Consider the following 20,869-nt stretch of genomic DNA (forward strand, 5'->3'; position numbering starts at 1 on the left):
AGCATGAGGAACTGTATGAAAGGGTCGCGGCATTAGGAAGGTTGAGAACCACTCATAAATGACAAACAGCACCACACCACGCAACTGGGGAAACCCGAGTGTCACCAGGTCCGTGAGTTGGTGCTCTTCACGCTCCTCAGTGGGCGTGCCGGGTACGGATGGGCTGGCGAGGGGGTGTGACGACTCCTCCTCCAACTCCTTCCCCTCCGCAGCCACAACTCCGCCCGCCCGCCACTTCATCGGCCTCTTTAGCGCCTTTCTCCTGCGGGTCCGCCCTCCTCCGGGTGTGCGGCGGGCGCGGGAGGCGGGCTCAGCTGACGGGCTGCGCCTCTGCAGCCGGGGGAGGGCGGGAAGGCGGGCGGAGGCGGGGGCGGGGCCTGCGCCGGGCGGTTGCTGGCGCTGAGGGCGGTGGGAGCCGAGAGGGTACCCCGCTGGCTCGGCAGGCGGCCTCTGCCCGGATCTCCGCGCCGCAGCCCGGAGCCTTTCCCGCCCCGGTCTCCGGCTCCGCGGCCCCAGGCGCGGCGGAGGTGGAGAAGCTGCGAGCCCCCGGTAGGTTGCACGGGGACGGCGGTTCCGTCTGCAACCTTTTGTGCTGCAGAAAAGGTGGTGACGGGTGGGTGGTGGTGGTGATGGGGGTGCCCCCGTCCCCGACTCCCCGTGCCAGCCCCAGTCGCGGCGCCGCCCCTTCCTCCCTGCCTGGTGTCGGGGCCGGGCGCACGGAGACCTCGCGGTGCCGGGGAACCCCGGGCGGGCGGGCGGGCCTCCGGGATGGGCGGCCTCCGGGACCCCCGGCCTCGGCGAGCAGGTCCCTGGACGCCCGAGCTGGGGCTGGGGTATCGTGAACTGGGTGGGGCCCTTGCCCGGTGCGGGGAGCCCGCGGTTCCTTGGCACAGGGGTGGGGCCGGGACGCCGTGAGTGTGCAGCGCGTGTGAGTGAGTGTGCGGGGGCGTGCGCCCGTGTGCGCGCGGCGTGCGCTCGCCGGGAGCTGCGGGCGCTCGGGGAGCTCCGGGCAGCGCCTCTCCCGGGTGCGGCGCCGCTGCTGTGGCCGCTCCGGGGGCGGCGGGCCTGGGGGCCCCATTGAGGAGGAGCTCTTTCCCAGGCCTGCTGCGCGGTGGCCGCGTGCCCGGCCGCACGCCGGTGCGACTGCCCGGGCCAGATAGTGCCTCTGGGCGAGCCCTGGCGGCCTTATCTCGCCGCCCTCCTCGCCCGCGCAGACATCCGGAGGGGACCGGGGGCTGGGGGCGAGGCTGCCGCGAGCCTGAAGCCCGTGACGGCTGCGGGGCTGCGGGTGCGGCGGGGCTGCGGGTGCCTCGGGTGCTGCGGGTGCGGGCCGGCCGGCCTTGTCCGGGGGCGCGCTTGTGGACCGGCGCGGAGTGCTGGCTTGAAGCGAAAGCGGCAGATGTCGTTGGGCATCGCCGCCTTCGCCCCACCTGTCGCGGGTCGACTTTGGGGCGGGTGGGAAGCCGGGGAAAGGGGTTTCCAGGCCGGCGGCAGTCAGCCCTTGAGCAGGCGGCCCCATTGTGAGGCTGCCAAACTCTAGTGGTGGAATCTGCGAATCTCTGCCAGAAAGGAGATGGGAACACGAAGGGAATGACGGCCCCGTCCCTTCCCCTTGCAGTTGTTCCGCAGCTTTAGGGTCTCCCTGCTGCTTCATCCGCGCCAGCCTGCACCCAGTGGGTTAGTAATTTGCGTCGAGCCAAGATGTGAGTGTGAATGTGGGTGGCTGTGGCGCACAGGTTAAAACGGGCTGGGAACTTTTTAATCTGAGGAATTGGAAGAACGAAAGCAGAAGCATTTTCTAGTGTGCTTGCTACTCCTAGCCGAAAGAGCAATTCTTGCACAACATTTCTGACGTTACTAGACTCTTCATTTTACATTCTTTTTCTCAGATGAGCCACCCTACAATTTAGAATGGTTAGTTGGTTTGATTTTAACCCTGTAGAGCAGGCTAGACAGTAGAGAGATAGAAATGACCCTTTCCCAAAGTTCATTTCCCCAGGTATTTTTAAACACAGTACTGGTTATTACTGCAGAAGCTTTTGGTCCTTTAATTCAAGACCATGATTTATGCTTACACAATTATGTTCAATGGATGTTTCACAGATTTCTCAGTGTTTTATTATGTACCTGTGTATGCATTATAAACTTTAAAAAAATGACCAAAATGAAATATAAGGATTAATCAGTCCAGAGACCTCTTGATTTGCTCTTACATAGAGTCAGTGGATTTGTTTACTGTCTCTATGTAATTTCGTGTACTTTGGAGAGGTACTGTACACATTAACCCTTAAGGATGTAGTGTGGTGGGAGTAACCAAACTTGTATATACAGGATTTTTATCCTGGGTAGGGTGGAGATCAACTCTTTTCCAGAGAGAACTCTGATTTTGTCACTAGTCTATCAAAATATGTTCCTAGTTTTAAGCTTTCATTAGGAAGTTTTGTCAGTTCCACTGTGTATACCTGTCCCGTTTAGGTTATGCTTCCAGAGGCAAGTTTCATGTAAAGACTGCATGGCCGTAACCGGTTTGGCTCAGTGGATAGAGCATCGGCCTGCGGACTGAAGGGTCCCAGGTTCCATTCCGGTCAAGGGCACATCCCCGCCCCCCCCCCCCCCCCCCCAGTGGGAGGTGTGCAGGAGGCGGCTGATCGATATTTCTCTCTCATCGATGTTTCTAACTATCTCTCTCCCATCCTCTCTGTAAAAAAATCAATAAAATATATATTTAAAAAAATAAATAAAGGCTGCATATGCAGCCCTGTAGTTCTAGTTACCCTCTCTCATATTTGTAGTGAAACTGAATTTTTTTCCTAAAATAGGTGGAAGGATGATTTCATCTAATGATAAGGCATTGATAATCTAGCTTTAATTTCTAGCAGAAATAGAAAATGAGTGCTGTACTTTAAGGGGGTTGCTATTAAAAGAACTGATAATGGAGAAACACATTTTTGTCTTACAGAACCCATTATGGGTTGTCTTACAACGTTGGTGAGGTTAATAATTTGTTTGTAAGCTCAAGGATTGTTTCAGAAAAGTCACACCCTACTTAACGCTCCTTAAAAATTATCGATGATTTTATTTTTATGAGTTGCAAATTAAAAAGATTATTTTAAAGTAAACTGTACAATGAGCCTGTATGCACAGCTAAGCATTTTTGTGCGTGTTGTTAAATCATTTTATTTCTGCTCAGTGTTCTGTTTTTGGAGAGATGTTTTGATCCTCTCTTCTAGCGTTTTTAGAGTGATCTTTGAGACTGGTGGTTGCAAAGTATTTTCATTAATCTCAACAGAACTTAAAAAATTTTTTTCTAAGTGGTTTTTCGTTATTGGTCTTTCCTCAGACAACCTGAGAAGTACTACCTGTTTCAATTTTTGTCTTTGTGTTTTGAGAACTAGAATTAGAACACATAACTTCTACTCTATCAGTTTTCTTTGCCTAAAATTTATCTCGTTTTTCACAACATAATCTTTAATGATTAGTGGAATTTATTTACCAAAAATCACAAGGACTATGTGCTAGCCTTCATATTTATAACCTTATGATTTGGAAGTGACAGATTTTGTTAAATTTTTTTCTTATTGCTATTTAGTTAGTGGATCTATGCTGAAGTCTGACTTTTATGGCTTTTTTGTATGTGGTGATTTTGTGTGGGCTTAAACATTTCCAAGTGGCGCTCTCTATATTTGGGGGGAAATCACTCTCTTCTCTGGTTCTCAATGCCATTCAGATTTACTGTTATATCTGTTATATTTATGTATTTCCACATCTGTCTGTCTTTCCCTCTGGCCTGGTCTCAGGCTTCGCTTTTTGTATTTGCCCCAGAGTGTGTACAGTGCGCGGGCATAGTAAGAGTTGAAATATTGTTGAATGACTGAATGAGAAAATGAATAACTCAATGGCTGAGTGGATACACCCAGACAGATACTGTATGGGAAGCAGGGGGTCCTTCCTCCCTCCCTACAGTCTTTGCCTTTCCGTTGTCATATATTACTTTTGAGTGAGGTAACAATATACTTGCCCAACTGGGACACTTTTGAGACATGAACAGAGTGCTGTAAATAATTATGCCAGGGCACTGGTGGCTGTGACCTGAGACATGTGGCCATTCTACTTTTGAAGGGCATTCTTCTTTATTTACCTCTGATGATATCTATCATCTTGCCTGAGAAATTTGACACACTTGCTAGTTGATGTTTGCACACTTTTCTATTTGTAGAAGCCTCATTTCCAGTCAAATGCTTGGTGTCTTTTGCTTAGTCACTCATGGTTTTCCTACCCAGAGGCCTGTGGACAACTCTTGACCATACTAAATTTTTCTTATTTTCATTGCTTACAGGTTAATGTCACAGGGCTTTCTATTTGTTTCAGCTGCTTATAGATGAAAGCATTATATACTCTAGTCTGTGCTGTGTTTATTTGAATTTGTTTTTCTATGCAGCATTTAGTCCATCTTGTAAGAATTTCACGTGAATTTGTTTCCTTCTTGTTGATTGTTTTTGAGAGGAGATCTGTTGATATCTTGCCAAGCTTTCGTGTTCAAAACATTGGCCAGAATCAATTGCAAGTGTTAGAGATTTTTAAAGTATTCTGAAAAAGTTATTTCAAAAGTATTTTGGGATAACTTAAATATTACAATGTTTTGTTTCTTAATGGGAGATGGGTTACTAAAATGTTTTACTGGAATCCTTTATAGGCAATCTCTTAAAGAAGGAATATTCTTTTATTAGTTTCTGGCCTTGCTCTTTTAATTTTTGTTCTTGTTTTCACCATCTTCATCATTGTCTTCTTAGCACCTGTGCACGGTTAGCAGGCCGTTAACAGACAAAACAGTAAACAGAGTCAGGAATGAGTAAAATCCGAGAACTGGAAAGGAGCTCCTGCACACCTTGGCTTTGCCCTCTGTGGCTCCCCTGGACGCTGTGTTTATGTTCTATTTTTGGCTTGGCACCGGCATCATAGGGATAATCAGTTACTACACTTTGTTTACTATGAAAAACATTTCCGAAACTTCCACATCAGCTCCAGTGCAAGAGTTAGATAATGACTTTAAGGCTTCCCCTCTTTCAAATCTGCAATGACGTTTCATATCTAAAGCAGTGTCAGTGGGCTTTGGAGTCAGACGGTTTGGGGTTCAGATTCCTGCTTTGACCCGCAGATAGTATTACTTCAAATACTTTACAGTGGGGATACTGTTTTCCTCAGGGAGCATTTGTTAACATTGAATTGAGTATAGCACCTGACATAGAAGTTGCTCAAGATATTCGTTTCTTTTTATTTCCCTTCCCCATTAAGAGTGTATTTACTTAAATAAGAAATAACTTGAACTTTATAATATTAGTATTGGGGAAATTCTTTTGGGGGTGGTTATTTTCAATAAAATGTCTTATTAGGTAACCATTGTGGTTACAGTACAGTTCACTTTATGTTAAAACCAGGGGCTGCGGTGGTGGAGTAGAACCAAGTCGCAATTGTCTAGGTTTCTTGGTTACCCAATTTGAGAATAGTTTGCGGCAAAAGAAATGAAAGGGAGTGTGTTACCTAAATCTAAAGTTCCAAAGGCTGAAACGTGTTAGTTTCTTGAAATGACAGTTCGTGATGCATTAACTTCCTCCAGTTTCTCAATCCGTAGAAGCAAATACCTTTAATTCAGTGATTGTGCATTTCCTTTGAATAAAACTCTTCTGGGCTGGTAAGGGAAGTAATACAGTGACAAACTCCTTGCCCTTTCCCTTGCTGTTTGTATTCTGTTGGACTGTTGCCACTTCAGGCTCTGTGCACCTATGTAGGTAAAATGTGTCCCCCCCCCCCCCTCTGCCCCGCCCCCGAGGTTAAACACAGCAGTAGAAAACCCAACAACCCAGAAACCTTTACAGGTGGAAAAGACTTTGGGAAGTTTTCTCTTACACCTTTACCTCCCCAGGTAAGAGGGAAAGGCACCGAGGAGATGCTAGAAACCTTAAGCAATGTGATAACTGTAGAGGAGTGTTTTTTCAAGTTGTTCTCTGTGGGGGTTTTTCTGTTTGTTGGTTTTTAATGTTTTCCAAGAGCCTTCCAATAATTTGCGTCAGAGCAGTCTTACAAAGGATTTTATTGTTGCTATTTTATGGCTAAAATGAGTAGATAACAAAAATTAATTGCATAATAACATCACGCATCGTAAAAGGCTTTGCAGCATGCAGAGCACATTCACTCATCTATCTCATCTCACTTGATCCACATAACTACAGTGTGAGGGAGGGAGGATGCTGTTGTCCTCCATTCAAACATTGCTAAGCAAGGTCGTGAGGTAGACTTCTTAGTTAGGCTAGGGCTAGGTAGGACCTGTTCATTTGAACCCAACCTCGGGGTTATTTCTTTCATAGGCTACTGTGCGTGTGTTGAACTTGTAAATAAATGGGACGTGGGTGGTGGAACCAACATTTAAATCCCTGAGATTTAGCCCAGGTAGCTATTTGTGGTCTCCAGGTAGAGCTTAAGCAACAGAAGACAGAGGAACAAACTTGATAAAACGTTTGAGGTTTAATTTAGCTGAAAAAATTAAAAATTATTTTAATTAAATTAATTGCTATTGTATCCTATGTAACCTGTACCTGGTATTAGTACTTCTTGCCAGTTTTGCTGTTAGAATTGGCATAATTGCTTTACAAGTTTTGTTACTTGTTATATTAAAGGTTTATTTTTGTATCTCATGTTTAGTATCTCGAATAGAGCAGAAAAATTATGCCTGTGTTCCCTTGGGACTCATTGGAAATTGTACAGTGACATCTTCTGGGATTTAGTCTGGTGAGTTGTATTTTGCCTTTTCTGTTTGTTAACCAGTTGTATAAACATATCATAATGTGTTTTAAGAATTACATGAACTGATAAATGTGAAATCTCAGTATATTACTGCAAATATGTATATTATAATTATGAAAATTTTAATTATTAGATTTTTATTTAATTAGTTAAATTTTAATTGAGAACTGAAATTATTGTTGCAAAATGCTAACATATTTGAAAATTTCCTTTTTTAATTCCTGTAAGATAAATGAGGTCTTATGGAATATTTCATAATATAGTAGTTAAGAGGTAGTTGCTCTAATTTCAAGGAAATTTTGGTAAAAACGATAGTCTCCAGAGACTGGCGAAAAGTTCTAGTGTATATTATTGTACATAAAGAATGGCAAGCAGGTGACTGAAAGAACATCATTTTTACTTCGTTGGATAGCAGTTCACTGCAAGTTTGACATTCCTTTGATCACACCATGAATTTAAACTTAAAAATACGCAATGCTGTTGTTTTCCTTTGGTTGTCTTTTTTCAGTCTGTGTATCTGTGCTGACACAGTTGTTCATGTGGCTCCAAGTCTTTGAAGGGGGAGAAAATTAATACTGACTCTGTAACTCTTTAGCATTTTATAGACTAGACTAGTGTGAGTTCATGCTTTGGTGTGACATCCTACTAGGCCAATATCTCTATAAGTCCTTTTTTCAAACTGCTTAGAGTGGTTATAATCTTTGAAAAGGGAAGTTTCATGATAAATGATTTCCAATTGATCAGTCAGCCCCAGAATGAGTCAAAGGGACAGTGGGGAAACACAAACAGTTTGTTTGTTAAGTAGATATAGCTTAACAAATCTATGAAAATGCATTTTAAAACATTGAAAAAATGGAAACATTACTAATGTTTTGTTTTGAAGAAAAGAGCAGGAAGTTTGAACATCAGAAGTACAAAGTACTTTTAGAGGATGTTAAATAAGAATGTGGCTGGGTCACTGGCTCATAAAGCTGAAATAAAGCACAGAATTTGATCCTCCGATTTTTAAAATTCTTCAAATTGTATATTCTCAGAATCAGAAGGTATCTTAATGGTTGCCCCCTCTATGTTTGAATACCTTAAGTGACAGGTCACTCACTACTTCTCAAGTTGGTTCATTTCCCCTTTTGCAGCTCGGCTAGAATGTCCTTCTGTTTACATATATAACTACATTTATAACTATGTGTACATATGTGTACATATGTATCTGGAAAGATGTAGATACACACACACACATACTCACACACTCTTGTAGCTACAGGAATAGAAAATTCAGAGGATCATCAAAAAACTTGGAAATATGTCACAGCTTATTTTTAAAGTCAGACTTATTAAAATATAATTTATACACAGCAAAATTCACCCTGTTAAGGTATAGAGTTTGATGAGTTTTGACAGATATAATCAATTGTGTATTGACCACTTTAGTCAATATAGAAAATACTGTCACCACCCTCCAAAATTCCCTTTACCACTTCGTTCATCCCCTTCCCCCACCCCCATCCCTAGGCAGCCATTGATTGATTTCTGTCCAATAGTTTTGCATGTTCCAGGATGTCATGTAAGTGGAATCACACAGCATGTAGCATTTTCTGTCTGCTCCTTTCACTGACTGTAAACCTAGTTTGCTCCTTTCCATCGCCGAGTGGTATTTTATTGTATGGACGGAGCACAGTTTATCCATTTTCTTGTTGGTGGACGTTTGCTTTGTTTCCACGTTTGATGATTATGAATGAAGCTGTTGTAAACAGTCACATTCAGTTATTTGTGTGAACATATAGTTTCACGTGTCCTAGGTTAATATCTACAAGTAGGGTACGTGGGTTGTTTAGTAATCATTTATTTAAATTTGTAAGGAACTGTCAAACTGTTTTCCAAAGTGGCTGTACCCTACTGAGGCTTCTGAGAAGCTAAAATAACTGCACCAAAGTGTATGCAGATGAGGGACCTGATTCTCATTCAGCACAGGTTTATTTTTATTTTATATCCAGTTTTAACAAGTTTGGTTAGCAGATTTATTTAAAGCCCACAGTGGATTAGGAACAGTAAACTTGAAGGCCTTAGGAATAGGTGTTAGCAATTGGTCCCTAATGTGATGGTCACTGATATGACTAATACTATTGGTTTAAAAAAAAAAAAAAAAAAAAGATGGGGCTGGAACTCATAGGGGTGAAATTCTTCTGTCTGACAAGGTCCCAGACATGAAGGTTTCTTATAATCACCTGGCGATCTTTTACAACTCAGAGACCAGGCGAATTAAGTCACGATCCGGGTAGAGCACAGACCTCAGTGTTTTTTTGCAGCTCCTTAGATGATGTCAGTGTAGGCAGGGTTGGAACCACATGGTGGTTAGAAGCACAGCAGCAGGATGAACTCAGGAGCACTGGCCTTGGAGCCAGCAGCCCTGGGACTGCCTGCCTGGCTCTGGGCAAATCCCTGCCTTGTGCCTTCAGGGCTGTCTGCTCTGTAATCGGAGGTTCCAGGTAGGTGAACTCCAAGATGATTCTGCACTACAATGTGATGGTTCTTGATATTATTAACCTCATAATAGCCATGCTTAAGAGACTCCATTTCCCAAGCATTGGCTCTATTCTGAACGGTTTGTTTCAGGTACCTCTTGAACAGAATTCTGTTCACATGATGCCATTTTCGTTCAGTATATTTTAGACAGTTATGTTATATCTGTTTCCTCATAAGCGATATTGCTGTAGGTTTCTAAAAACAGTTCAAGCATATGGAGCAGTTTTTTTTGTTGTTGTTACTGAGGGTGACTTTTTTTTTGATAAGCCTGATTTAAAAAAAAAATTCAGTACTTCTTTGTATAACAGTTGTGAAACTTATCAGCTATTTTCAGAGATGGTCTAAGGACTAAGGCATCTAGGTTATATTTTAAAAATGTTGCTCCTTTTGCCAAATGTATAGGAGTTGTTCGGAGCTGATCGGTTGCCATACAGGTCACGGTGCTTTAAATGTGCTCATCTTGGTGCATCAGGTTCCCCTGCATGTGTACTGAGGTTTGGATATTTGCTTTAGTTTCAGCCAAAATTCCCAGTGGTGTGCCGCACCCATTGTTTTTAAAATGTGCACTGTGTACATTTTTCTTGGTAAATGTTAAAGTGTTACTTGTCTCATGTTGTCTAGTTTGAATCCTCGTATATTTCAAGGAAATATAGTGGTACCTGTGAACATGGCCAGGTCTTTCATATGTGTTATAAATGTACTTCAGTATCATTGCTACTGATTGGACTGTGAGAGAATATGATATTGAAGAACCTTAGGTGTCATTTGAAGAATTACGTTTGTTCCTGGTACTTGTTTAAGAAACTGAGTTTTAAAAGCATTGTTCAACTACAAGTTGACTTTTGTTGCTTTTTCTGTTTTAGACTCTTCTATCTACTACAATCTTGCTGCTTCTGTTATTATAACAACACTTTTTCTGTTTCCTGTTGCCAGTCTTTATTTTTGCTTTTAACTATACATGAAAGGCAGTAATGGAAGCAATAGGGTATTGCTGGTTTCTGACTTTTAGTGTTCTGCATTGCAGAAGTTAGCATTGGACCTGAGTTAGCATTGGACCCGATTTCTCAGTTCACATTTATTCTTATTGCTGCAGTGGGGGTTGGGGGTGGGGGTGCCTGTTGCACATATCTGCATTGTATACCAGAGTGCTTTGTAATCATTTATCTTGCAAGCATGCTTTTTTTGATACAAGGTTATTTTAGAATATGAAACAAAATGCTTAGTGGTGAATAAGTTTGTTAAAAACTTACAAGCATATTTTTCATGGTAAAATATGAAGAATTTGTTGCTAAAACAAAGGCCATCTCCAGTTGTAGTCATTCATTCCCGATGGATGACTTTTAATAAGAAATTTTGCAGTCTAAAATATTGAACATCCATATATCAAGATATGCTGACTTTGAGACCATTAGGTCTTTACTACCTTTAGCATCACCCTTTTTATGTAGATTTCCAGAATTAGAAAATACCTAGACTTCCTCTATTTCAGGTAGGACAGTACTTAGGCCCATTTGAAAGATAACCTGAGAAAGTTGATTCTGTAACTACTGTCAGGTTCTTGCCCCAATATTTAAATCCAGTCAGGAAATTATCAGGAATTTAACCGCATAGAAAGTTTTTCTTTTCAGTCACATTGAAGAAGTTAGCATTCCACCCAGCTCAAAATGAAATATTCTCCAGTCATTGTTCCCTTGTCTGAAACCCAAGGCTCCACATAATGGATGTTCTTTAGAAAGGCAATATGTAAGTGGAAAGGATCTTAAAAAAAAAAATCTAAGCAATTTGTAGAAGTTCTGGTTGTACCCTTCTCATTCCTACTTCAATATCTGGAGCTGGAGATGTTCTTGTACATATGACTACCCTATAGAGACCAATGGAAACACTTAAAGATCTGTTAGTTTTGAGACCCTGCTATAGTTTGGAGAGAAGTATTGATGCTTTATAGCTAAAAAATGCAAACAAATTTTCAACCCTTAGAATTATTCACTTAGAGATGTTCACTGTATATTACAGCTATATATGTAAAGATTTAGAACGAGCATTTTCGTGTTCCAGTGCAGCAAGACTCTGGTTCAGAAATTTTACATTGGGTATTGACCTTAGTTACTTATTTGTGAAGAGGGTATTGGCAGTGCTTATTTCTTTTAACTTTTTTGTTAAATCATGTTTTCTACCTGGAGTATGTTGTTCATGTCATTCTAGTATGTTGGTTTCTTATACCAGACCGCTCTGTTGAAATTTCCAGAGTTCTTAAACCACATCTAATTGAGAATGTAGGTTAAATCATTGTCTGTCAGGTGGATGCGTGAAGATCCTGTTGGTTATTTTACCCACACCAGGTAATGTTATTTATGGTGTTTTTGGCTGCTGGAAACTTAACCAGTGATAGTTCTCATCTAACAGTGATATCTAGTTCATGCCACACATTGCCTCACTCCACTTTTCTAATTTTCTAGGTACTTATTTTCTAGCTGCTATGTAACTTTTGCCTTTTATTCTCAAACCTTTGTATCCTACCGTCATTTATCCTTAACGCTGAGAGATTCTAGGAATTCCTGATGGTCTGCCTTGATGCAGCAGGATTGACTTCATGCGGGAACACATTTTTGATGATCCTATTGTCCACTCTTCTTTCCTGTGACTTTGTACACCATTAACTTGCTTAGCAATTTTTCTCCCTCATAGGGAAAAAAAAAGAGTGACTTTCAGCCTAGCCTCTGTTTGAATTATTACCCAATTCAGAATGAGTGGGATGTGAAACATGGATTTTAGGAAGTTCATAATATACCAAGTGCAAATTCTGTAAGGTGGCTGGTGGAAATCCTTGGACTGTCATAGACTGCCAGATTTGGAAGAGACCTGGGCCAATGCCACTTAACTCGACTGATGCTTGAGTGTCACCACCCGGGTAACTACTCGGGAGGGCGCTCAGTCTGTGTGTTTGCTCCCTTGCCTCCACAGCCCTGGTTGTTTGGGCCTCACTGACCCTCCTCTGCTTGTCTTTTCAGAATAAAGTATCAGAATCACTTCTGCCTGTCAGGTTACACAGATTGGAGGCCTTCCGATAAGCTGTTCCCTTGTGCTCTTATCTGGATAACAGAATTCGCAAGAAAGGGAGGGTTAGTTTGTCGTTTGGCTTAGAGTAAACATTTGTTTCTTCAGCATAAAATTGGATGAAGCTTCAGACGGCCCTCTGAAGTTTATGAGATGAGAAATCTTTAGGTTTTGGTATGCAGATCAAAGTAGCCGGTAGTCACCTACTTCCATCCTCTCCATAGAGAAATAAATTACACAATCAAATACAAATTTGTCTTTACAGTAATAAAATAGAAAAAGCCAATTACTTTAAATCTAAAAGGGTTGAGAGGCTAAGGTGTTTGGTTAAATTAAAATTGTAAATACTTAAGATTTAGAGTACAATGTAAGTAAAACTATATTGATCCCTTTAGCATTTGTTTTAACTCAGGAATTAAACTTAATTTTCAGTTGACATATAGATGTGGACTGTCGTAAAGGCAGGATGGCATCTGGTAACTTCATAGTCTTGGTTTATTTATTTTCTAATGAAGGAAGTGCAGCATGCAAATGAAGGAATAAGGTTGTGACTTTCTTTAGGTTTCTAATTGCTTGGATTAAAAAAAAATGTTTTAATTGGCCCTGGCTGGTTTGGCTCAGTGGATAGAACATCGGCCTGTGGACGGAAGGGTCCTTCCTGGGTTTGATTCCGGTCAAGGGCACATACCTGGGTTGCAGGCTCCTCCCCGCCCCGGGCCCTGATAGGGACTCGTGCAGGAGGCAACCAATCGATGTGTTTCTCTCACATTGATGTTTCTCTCTGTCTTTTCCTCTCTCTCCCACTCTTTCTAAAAATCAATGGAAAAATATCCTCAGGTAAGGATTTGAAAACTATATAAATATATGTTTTAATTGATTTCAGAGACAGGAAGGGAGAGGAAGAGTGGGATAGAAACATCAGTGATGAGAGAGAATCATTCGATGGGCTGCCTCTTTCACACCCCCAACTGTGGATTGAGCCTGTAACACGGGCATGTGCCCTGAGTGGACATTGAACTGTGCGTGACCTCCTGGTTCATAGGTCCATGCTCAGCCTCAGAGCCACATAGGCCGGGCTCTAATTGCTTGGCTTTTAAACAGATACCCAAATTTTAGGAAATGCATCAATTAGGAAAAGGTTTTGTTTTACAAAAGGATTCATAAGAATTATTTAATACTAGAGGCCCGGTGCACAAATATTCGTGCACTCGGGGGTAAGGGGGGGTCCCTCAGCCCGGCCTGTGCCCTCTCACAGTCTGGGACCCCTCGGGAGATAACGACCTGCTGGCTTAGGCCTGCTCCTGGGTGGCAGAGGGCAGGCCCAATCCCTAGGTGCAGCCCCTGGTCAGGCTCAGAGCAGGGCCAATTGGGGAGTTGGGGCGCCGCCCCCTGTCATGCACAGAGCAGGGCGGATTGGGAGGTTGCAATACTACCCTCAGTCACGCTCAGGGTAGGGCTGATTGGGGGGTTGGGGCACCGCCCCCTATCACACTCAAGGCAGGGTCAATGGGGAGGTTGCGGCGCCACCCCCTGTGACGCACAGAGCAGGGCCAATCAGGGGGTTGGGGTGCTGCCCCGTCACGCACAGAGCAGGGCCCATCAGGGGGGTTAGAGCTCCGTACCCTGCAGGGCCCATCAGGGGGTTGGGGCACTGCCCCCTGTCACGCACAGAGCAGGGCCCATCAGGGGGGTTGGGGCTCTGTACCCTGTCACGCACAGAGCAGGGCCAATCAGGGGGTTGGGGAGCTCCCCCCTGTCATGCACAGAGCAGGGCCGATCAGGGGGTTGAGGAGCTCCCCCCTGTCACTCATAGAGTAGGGCCGATAGGGGAGTTAGGGCACCGCCCCCTGTCACACACAGCAGGGCGGATCAGGGGGTTGGGGCACCGCTCTCTATCACCCACAGAGCAGGGCTGATCAGGGGGTTGGGGCACCGCCACTGTCACACTCAGGGCAGGGCCGATGGGGAGGTTATGGCTCTACCCCATCACACACAGAGCAGGGCCGATTAGGGGGTTGGGGCGCCACCACTCTCATACTCAGGGCAGGGCCGATGGGGAGGTTATGGCTCTACCCTGTCACACACAGAGCAGGGCCGGGGGGGTGGGGGAGGTTGGGGCGCCGCACCCTGTCACGCTGATCCAGTGCCAGGAGGCCTCGCGGCTCCGCTGATCCCGGTGCTGGGAGGCATATTACCCTTTTACTATATAGGATAGAGGCCTGGGGGCCGGCTGGTTTGCCCTGAAGAGTGTCCTGGATCAGGGTGGGGGTCCCCACTGGGGTGCCTGGCCAGCCTGGATGAGGTGATGATGGCTGTTTGCAGCTGGTCACACACCCTTCAGGGTGGGGGTCCCCACTGGGGTGCCTGGCCAGTCTGGGTGAGGAGCTGAGGGCTGCTTTCAGGCTGGCAGTTGACTGAAGCTCCCAACTGCTCCTTTTTTTCTTTTTTTTCTTTTTTTATTCTGGGCCAGCTTTAGCTCTGGCTCTAGCTCTGAGGCTTCTGCTGCTGAAAGCAGGTATCTGGTTTGTTTGCGTTCTATAATCGAAACAATGTATAACTCCAGCTCTGAGATCCTGGCCGGCTGAAAGCTGGTTTCTGGGGTTTTGTTTAGCTTCTATATTTGTAACAATGTTTCAAACTGCAAGCTCAGAGGCCGGCAAGTCAGGCGGAGAACGTTGGAGTCTGCAGTCACTGGAGCAAGCAAGCCTCATGTTCGCTTCCAGCTGCCTGGCTGCCGGCTGCCATCTTGGCTGACAGTTAATTTGCATAAGGATATGCTGATTAGGCAATGGGAAGGGTAGCGGTCGTACGCTAATTACAATGTTTCTCTTTTATTAGTGTAGATAATAACCTTTTTCAATAAATATTTAATCTTAAAATCAATTACTACATGACATGATTATAGTAAGCAATCTGACATACTTAAAACTGTGTTATCTACATCATTCAGCTTCCCTTAGTATTTTATTTTGCAAAATTTGATTTATCTGTGATTTTCTAGAATCTGGCCATTATTTGTGGTACTTCTTGTCAATGAGATTTCCAAACAATGTAATGAGATTATTGTGATGAATAATATTAGTATTCTTCATTCATTATGAATTCTTCTGCCATTTACTAAATGGTTCAAAAGTGTAGTGTCCTAGATGGTATGTTTTATGATTAAATGTTCAAATAAAATAACATCTGATATTTTATATATGTTTCATATTAAAAATGATTTATTGTATTTAGGATTAACTTTTAAAGTACAAAATGGTTAATTTTGCGTAATTCATTGGGAACATGGAAGGAGGAACATTTACAAGGTTTGGGGGAACCTTCCACTGAGACTTCGCCTTACCATAAGAAAAGCTTTTTAGGCCTACATTGAATCTTTGCAGAAATGGGTTAGCTTTTATCGTTTTCATTATATGCCCCGTAAACACAGTTGAAAAGAATTGCAGGTTGAAGAGCTGAGCTCGTATTTTTAATCATATGGTGGAAAATGAAAAGATTTTAATTTTCATATTGGAAAGAGTTTGTAGATTCTTGTGAAACTGTGTATGATTATTCTTATTTGCTTAATGTTGAGATCTGTATTTGATTTGCTTAATATAGCTTCAAGTAGTAAACTTGGCATGATTGAATGGAGCACTGGTTTTAGAGAAGTATTGTTATCTGTAGGCTTCTCCTTACTTTCAACTTTAATTTAACCTGCCTTGAGTTCTTAGAGGCCGAGAAGTAGTAGTCATTTCATGCCTGCTCTGGAACGTGTAGTAGACAGATAAAAATCTGTCCAATGTACATTGGCTGTTTTCCAGGCCAGAGTTACTTCATGCTCCTTCAGCCTTCTAAAATGACCCAGCTTGGACCAAGGTTCTACGCGTTACACTCTTCTAATCTGTCTGTCTACTTTTAGGAGTGTGCAGACTGGTGCCTAAAATGGAAGTAGATGTTAACGGAGAGGCCAGAAGTACCCTGAGCACCCTGCCCTTGCCCGTGGCTGAGGTGAGCTCCCCAGGGAAGGCAGAGGCCGAGAAGCCCCGCTGCTCCAGCACACCGTGCTCGCCGATGCGCCGGACGGTCTCAGGCTACCAGATCCTCCACATGGACTCGAACTATTTGGTTGGCTTCACTACTGGCGAGGAACTCCTGAAGTTAGCCCAGAAGTGCACAGGAGGTGAAGAGAGTAAGGGAGAAGCTGTGCCTTCCTTGCGCTCCAAGCAGCTGGATGCAGGACTTGCACGTTCCTCTCGTTTATATAAAACCAGAAGTAGGTACTACCAACCGTATGAGATTCCAGCTGTCAATGGCAGGAGGCGAAGGCGGATGCCCAGCTCAGGAGACAAGTGCACTAAATCTTTACCGTATGAACCTTATAAGGCCCTCCATGGGCCCCTGCCTCTTTGTCTTCTTAAAGGTAAGAGGGCTCACTCCAAATCTCTGGACTACCTCAATCTAGATAAAATGAGCATCAAGGAGCCAGCTGACACAGAAGTGCTACAGTACCAGCTTCAGCACCTAACCCTCAGAGGGGACCGTGTGTTTGCTAGGAATAACACATGAATGACCTGTGGAATGTGTAAACCAGTTTATGACAGCCTACACTCGGCCAGAAAAAGCCCACTGTTGGACTCTGTACAGGACTCTCCACATTATAGATGGTTATATCTGCTAAGTGTTCCAGGAACATAAAAATTGTTCGGATCAAATTTGAATACAGAAATAAAATCACAGGTACTTGGGGAGAAATCATTCTAGAGCACGCAACTACAAAGAAAACAGAATGTTGACCATTAGTTTGTATAGCTTTTTAGCTAGGAAAAAAGGCTTGGTACGGTAAGAGCTTTATGATTCTAACGCTCGAATTGGGAATGCTATATGCTCGGTTGTTGCTGACATGGTATGATTCATTAGAAATTCATATCTTAAGTACTCAAGTACTTCTTTAATCTCTGTATTTTACTATACAATGTATGTCATGATTTGTTTTATGAAATTTAGAACTTGAACATTGCTGAATTTTGGACCACTTTTTATTTTTAAATATTGAGTTTAAATATTTTATAACTGGTTTTGCACTGGAAAAAAAACAACAACTAACATTTCCGATTGACACAAGAGCATAATCTTTCTTCACTTGCCTCAATATTATTGAGCAATGAATTTTTTATTTCCGCATGGAAAGTTACTGATCTCTATGGCTGTAAAATATTTCTTTATAGTGTTAACATGTCTTAATAAAATTAAATTTGGGATACAAAGTATTTATTTTACAATAGGTGGGGAGAAGGGGAAACTTTTCCAAAAAGTTTCCAATATGAAGTTTTCATGAGTTGAAAAAGTTTCCTTTGGGCTTATTTTCTAATTTAAAATTCATCTGGAACTTTAAAATGGAAAGGATTCTTTTAATTGTGGATTATAGGCATAATACTGTTTGCATCTGAATGTTCTGTAAGTGAATGGAACTTTAATAGAGGAACTCATGATTTCTACTATCGAATGCTTAATCAAAGTATGAAGTGATACCATTCAGCATGGCATCGGGTCATCCCAGTTTTAGGTTTTTGCCGCGCAAGCACTCATTGAAATTCCAGTTTCTAGGATTAGCGTAGGAGCCTAAAGTGCTCTGCAGATTTAATAGGTTAAACCTGGATTACTTACCAATTTATGTCAATTGCACTGGTTTAATTTGTTGCTAAAGAAATACTGTCCTGGCTTTAGTAACAAATACAGCTCAACTATTCTTGAATATATTTTGAAAAAAAAAATGTATGTCACTTACCTTTTTTAAAAGTTTCTATTTCTTTTCTTTTTTGACTCTTGAAGGTGCAATTTATTACTGAATTGGCATTTCTGGCAGCATAGAACTGCTTATTTTAAAGTTTATTTTGGGGGCTGTGAGTTTCTTGGGTGTTAGCACTCTTGCTTATAAAATAAGAACACCTTTTAATTAATGAATGGGCCATTCCTGGTGCAGTTGTGACTTTTCTTTAGCCGGAATGAATGGCAAACTATTTAGAGCAGAATAAGTATTAGAAACCCCTAGGAACTCTTAATCAACATTTATTCTGCTTTCACTGAGGCAGACCTTATGAAAGGAGCTTGGTGAAGTTGGCCCATAACTTACTGATTTGATCAAATTTCTTGGTGGGCTGGAAATTTTCAGCTGTTGATACTTTAACGTAAATTGCACCTTTGTAACATATTGACAAATGGTCACTAAGATTAACCATCTCTATACAGTCATTAGTTTGACAAGAAATAGAATCCTGTCAGATGCCAAAGAGTTGGGATTTTTACGTTTAATGATTAGACATCGTTATTTATTGATGATTTACCCTGTGGAACTGTATTATTTCTAACTATGAAATAAAAGGGTGATGTAAACACACATTGTTGTGTGATGCTTTAAACGAGGTCCACCATCAATAGGCTGGTTGCCGTTCAAGAATTCCACCTAAGCACTTATTTTTAGGCCCTGTTTTTGTTTTGAAAAGTTACTTTTGGTGCTCCTCCACATTTCAAGGTAAAGGATGTATTCATGGCAATGATTGTATTCTGTGTACCTGTGAGAGCTGTCTCTGCCTGTGCACCTAAATAATTTCTTGAGCTAAATAAAAATATGTAGCTTTTTGTTTTGTTTTGTTTTTCCCTTAAAGACAAGTAAAACTCTGGCAAAAATGAATGGGTTAAAGTTGGAGATATGGCATATTTGCTATGTCTGATTAGTAAAGATGCATAACTTTTAAGTTTGATTTCCTAGAAAGTTTTGAAACTCTAGGTCAGCAGTTTTCAAAATGTGATTGCAGAGCCCCTTCCTTCATGCCTTCTTGGTTTTTCTGCACTCCATGGCCTGGTGCTCCTGTGGTAGATGCTGTCCTAGCGAGAAAAAAGGTTAGGCTGGGTCTCTTTTATCTGAAAAAAGTCCCATATCATTTAGTCTTTGAACATGTTATGTTTTTGAACTCCCCCCACCATTTTTATTCAATTGAATATTCCATACTAAACAGAGCACACTTCTGGTCATATATAGACTGATGATGTTATCTTCTAGTATTTGCCCTTAAATACATTGCAGTACCACAGAACTTTAAGTTTTCTTTTCAAAAATATGTTCTAGAACAGCGGTCACCAACCGGTGGTCCGCGGACGACTGGTGGTCCGTGAGGTCCGAAAGGTTGGTGACCGCTGTTCTAGAGGCCCAGCTGATGCATAAAGTAGCTCTAGAATTTCAGTCCTCGCCTCAGACTTGCTCCCCTGACTTCCATCCAGTTGCATGTGCACCTCTGGTTCCTGGGCTCCTCTGGCCCTCAGTCAGGGAGGAAAAGACTCAGGGGATGAATTAAAATCTAAACTCATTTGGAACCCAACATTTGGTTTCAGGGCCCATCACGTCCTGTCCATTGCCTATGATGCCCTTGTGTGGGGCACTGTCTTTTCTCTTCCTTGAGATGCTTATTTCAATGATTTTAATATTTGGGGCTTGAGGAAGCTTTTTTTAGGAGATTCTACATTAACTTTTAAAGGTGAACTGGCCTTTTCATTAAAGAAAGAACACTTCTTGAGATCTTGAGAAAAGCAACCTATTTTTAGTTATTTTCTCATGCTAACATACTTTTATTTCAGAAAGGCTTTTATTCCATTATAACCATTGACATTATTTTCAGGAAACTTTTCAATGACCTTGGCCTGAGTGTTTGTTCTCGGTCATAGAAAGTAGGAGAGACTGGCAAGCCCATTAATGGCAGGAATACTCTAGAACAGTTGTGGTGGAGAGAGAGCAAGGGTGTGCGTTACAGGGTAGAGGGATAGCAAGTAGTAAGTAAAGTTGGCTTTTAAACAATACAATTTGATTAGAGAAAAATTGATGAAGATTGCCTTGGAAATATAATAAATGTGATTAGAAAGCCAGAGGTGGAGGTTGTCAGCACTTAATGATGCACTTCACTTTGTAATGTGCTTCTTTAAATAAGAAAAATGAGGGATTTTTCTGGCCAAGGAGAACAGTACTAGAAACACATCAAGAATGGGTTTGATTTATTAGTTTGTTTGCCGAGCCCCTAGGACACTTTGTTACTCTAATGGAGAGGAGATGTTGAATTTGTCTTCTCGTCATTGTGAAACGATTTTTTTTTTAAGAGAAAAAGTCTAAAACCATATCTCCTAAATGTTGTCAACCCTGGTTTTGTGGTTGTCTTTGATGTGCTAATTTTTGGGAGAGCACAGGGTGAGAAAAACTCTTTAATCAGAAGAATGCAGCATCTATTGCAGCGGTTCTCAACCTGTGGGTTGCGACCCCTTTGGGGGTCGAAGCACCCTTTCACAGGGGTCGCCTAAGACCATCGGAAAACACATATATAATTACATATTATTTTTGTGATTAATCACTATGCTTTAATTATGTTCAATTTGTAACAATGAAAACACATCCTGCATATCAGATTTTTACATTACGATTCATCACAGTAGCAAAATTACAGTTATGAAGTAGCAACGAGAATAATTTTATGTT

The 20,869-nt window shown here is 42.3% G+C and overlaps 2 protein-coding genes across 5 annotated transcripts; one reads left to right on the top strand and one right to left on the bottom strand.

The window, feature by feature from the left end:
• Window positions 1–310: 310 nt before the first annotated feature.
• On the bottom strand, window positions 311–1,654 carry LOC139009436 (proline-rich protein 2-like). The gene has a single exon (XM_070413745.1). The coding sequence runs from the start codon at window positions 1,652–1,654 to the stop codon at window positions 311–313; it is 1,344 nt and encodes a 447-aa protein (XP_070269846.1).
• MACIR (macrophage immunometabolism regulator) lies at window positions 392–18,990 on the top strand. 4 transcript variants are annotated; one of them, XM_070412410.1, is made up of 4 exons: window positions 1,460–1,677; window positions 5,874–5,920; window positions 6,697–6,783; window positions 16,274–18,990. In XM_070412410.1, exon 4 carries the CDS (start codon window positions 16,297–16,299, stop codon window positions 16,918–16,920), a length of 624 nt encoding a protein of 207 aa, XP_070268511.1. In that variant the 5' UTR covers window positions 1,460–1,677; window positions 5,874–5,920; window positions 6,697–6,783; window positions 16,274–16,296; the 3' UTR covers window positions 16,921–18,990. The 4 variants fall into 4 exon arrangements, with proteins under 4 accessions (XP_070268513.1, XP_070268510.1, XP_070268511.1 ...); XM_070412409.1 differs by lacking the exons at window positions 1,460–1,677; window positions 5,874–5,920 and adding an exon at window positions 393–549; XM_070412411.1 differs by lacking the exon at window positions 5,874–5,920.
• Window positions 18,991–20,869: the final 1,879 nt, after the last annotated feature.

Source organism: Myotis yumanensis, unplaced genomic scaffold (assembly GCF_028538775.1).
Source record: "Myotis yumanensis isolate MYYU_CA2020_CCGP unplaced genomic scaffold, mMyoYum1.0.hap1 SCAF_4, whole genome shotgun sequence".
NCBI classification, from domain to species: Eukaryota; Metazoa; Chordata; class Mammalia; order Chiroptera; family Vespertilionidae; genus Myotis; species Myotis yumanensis.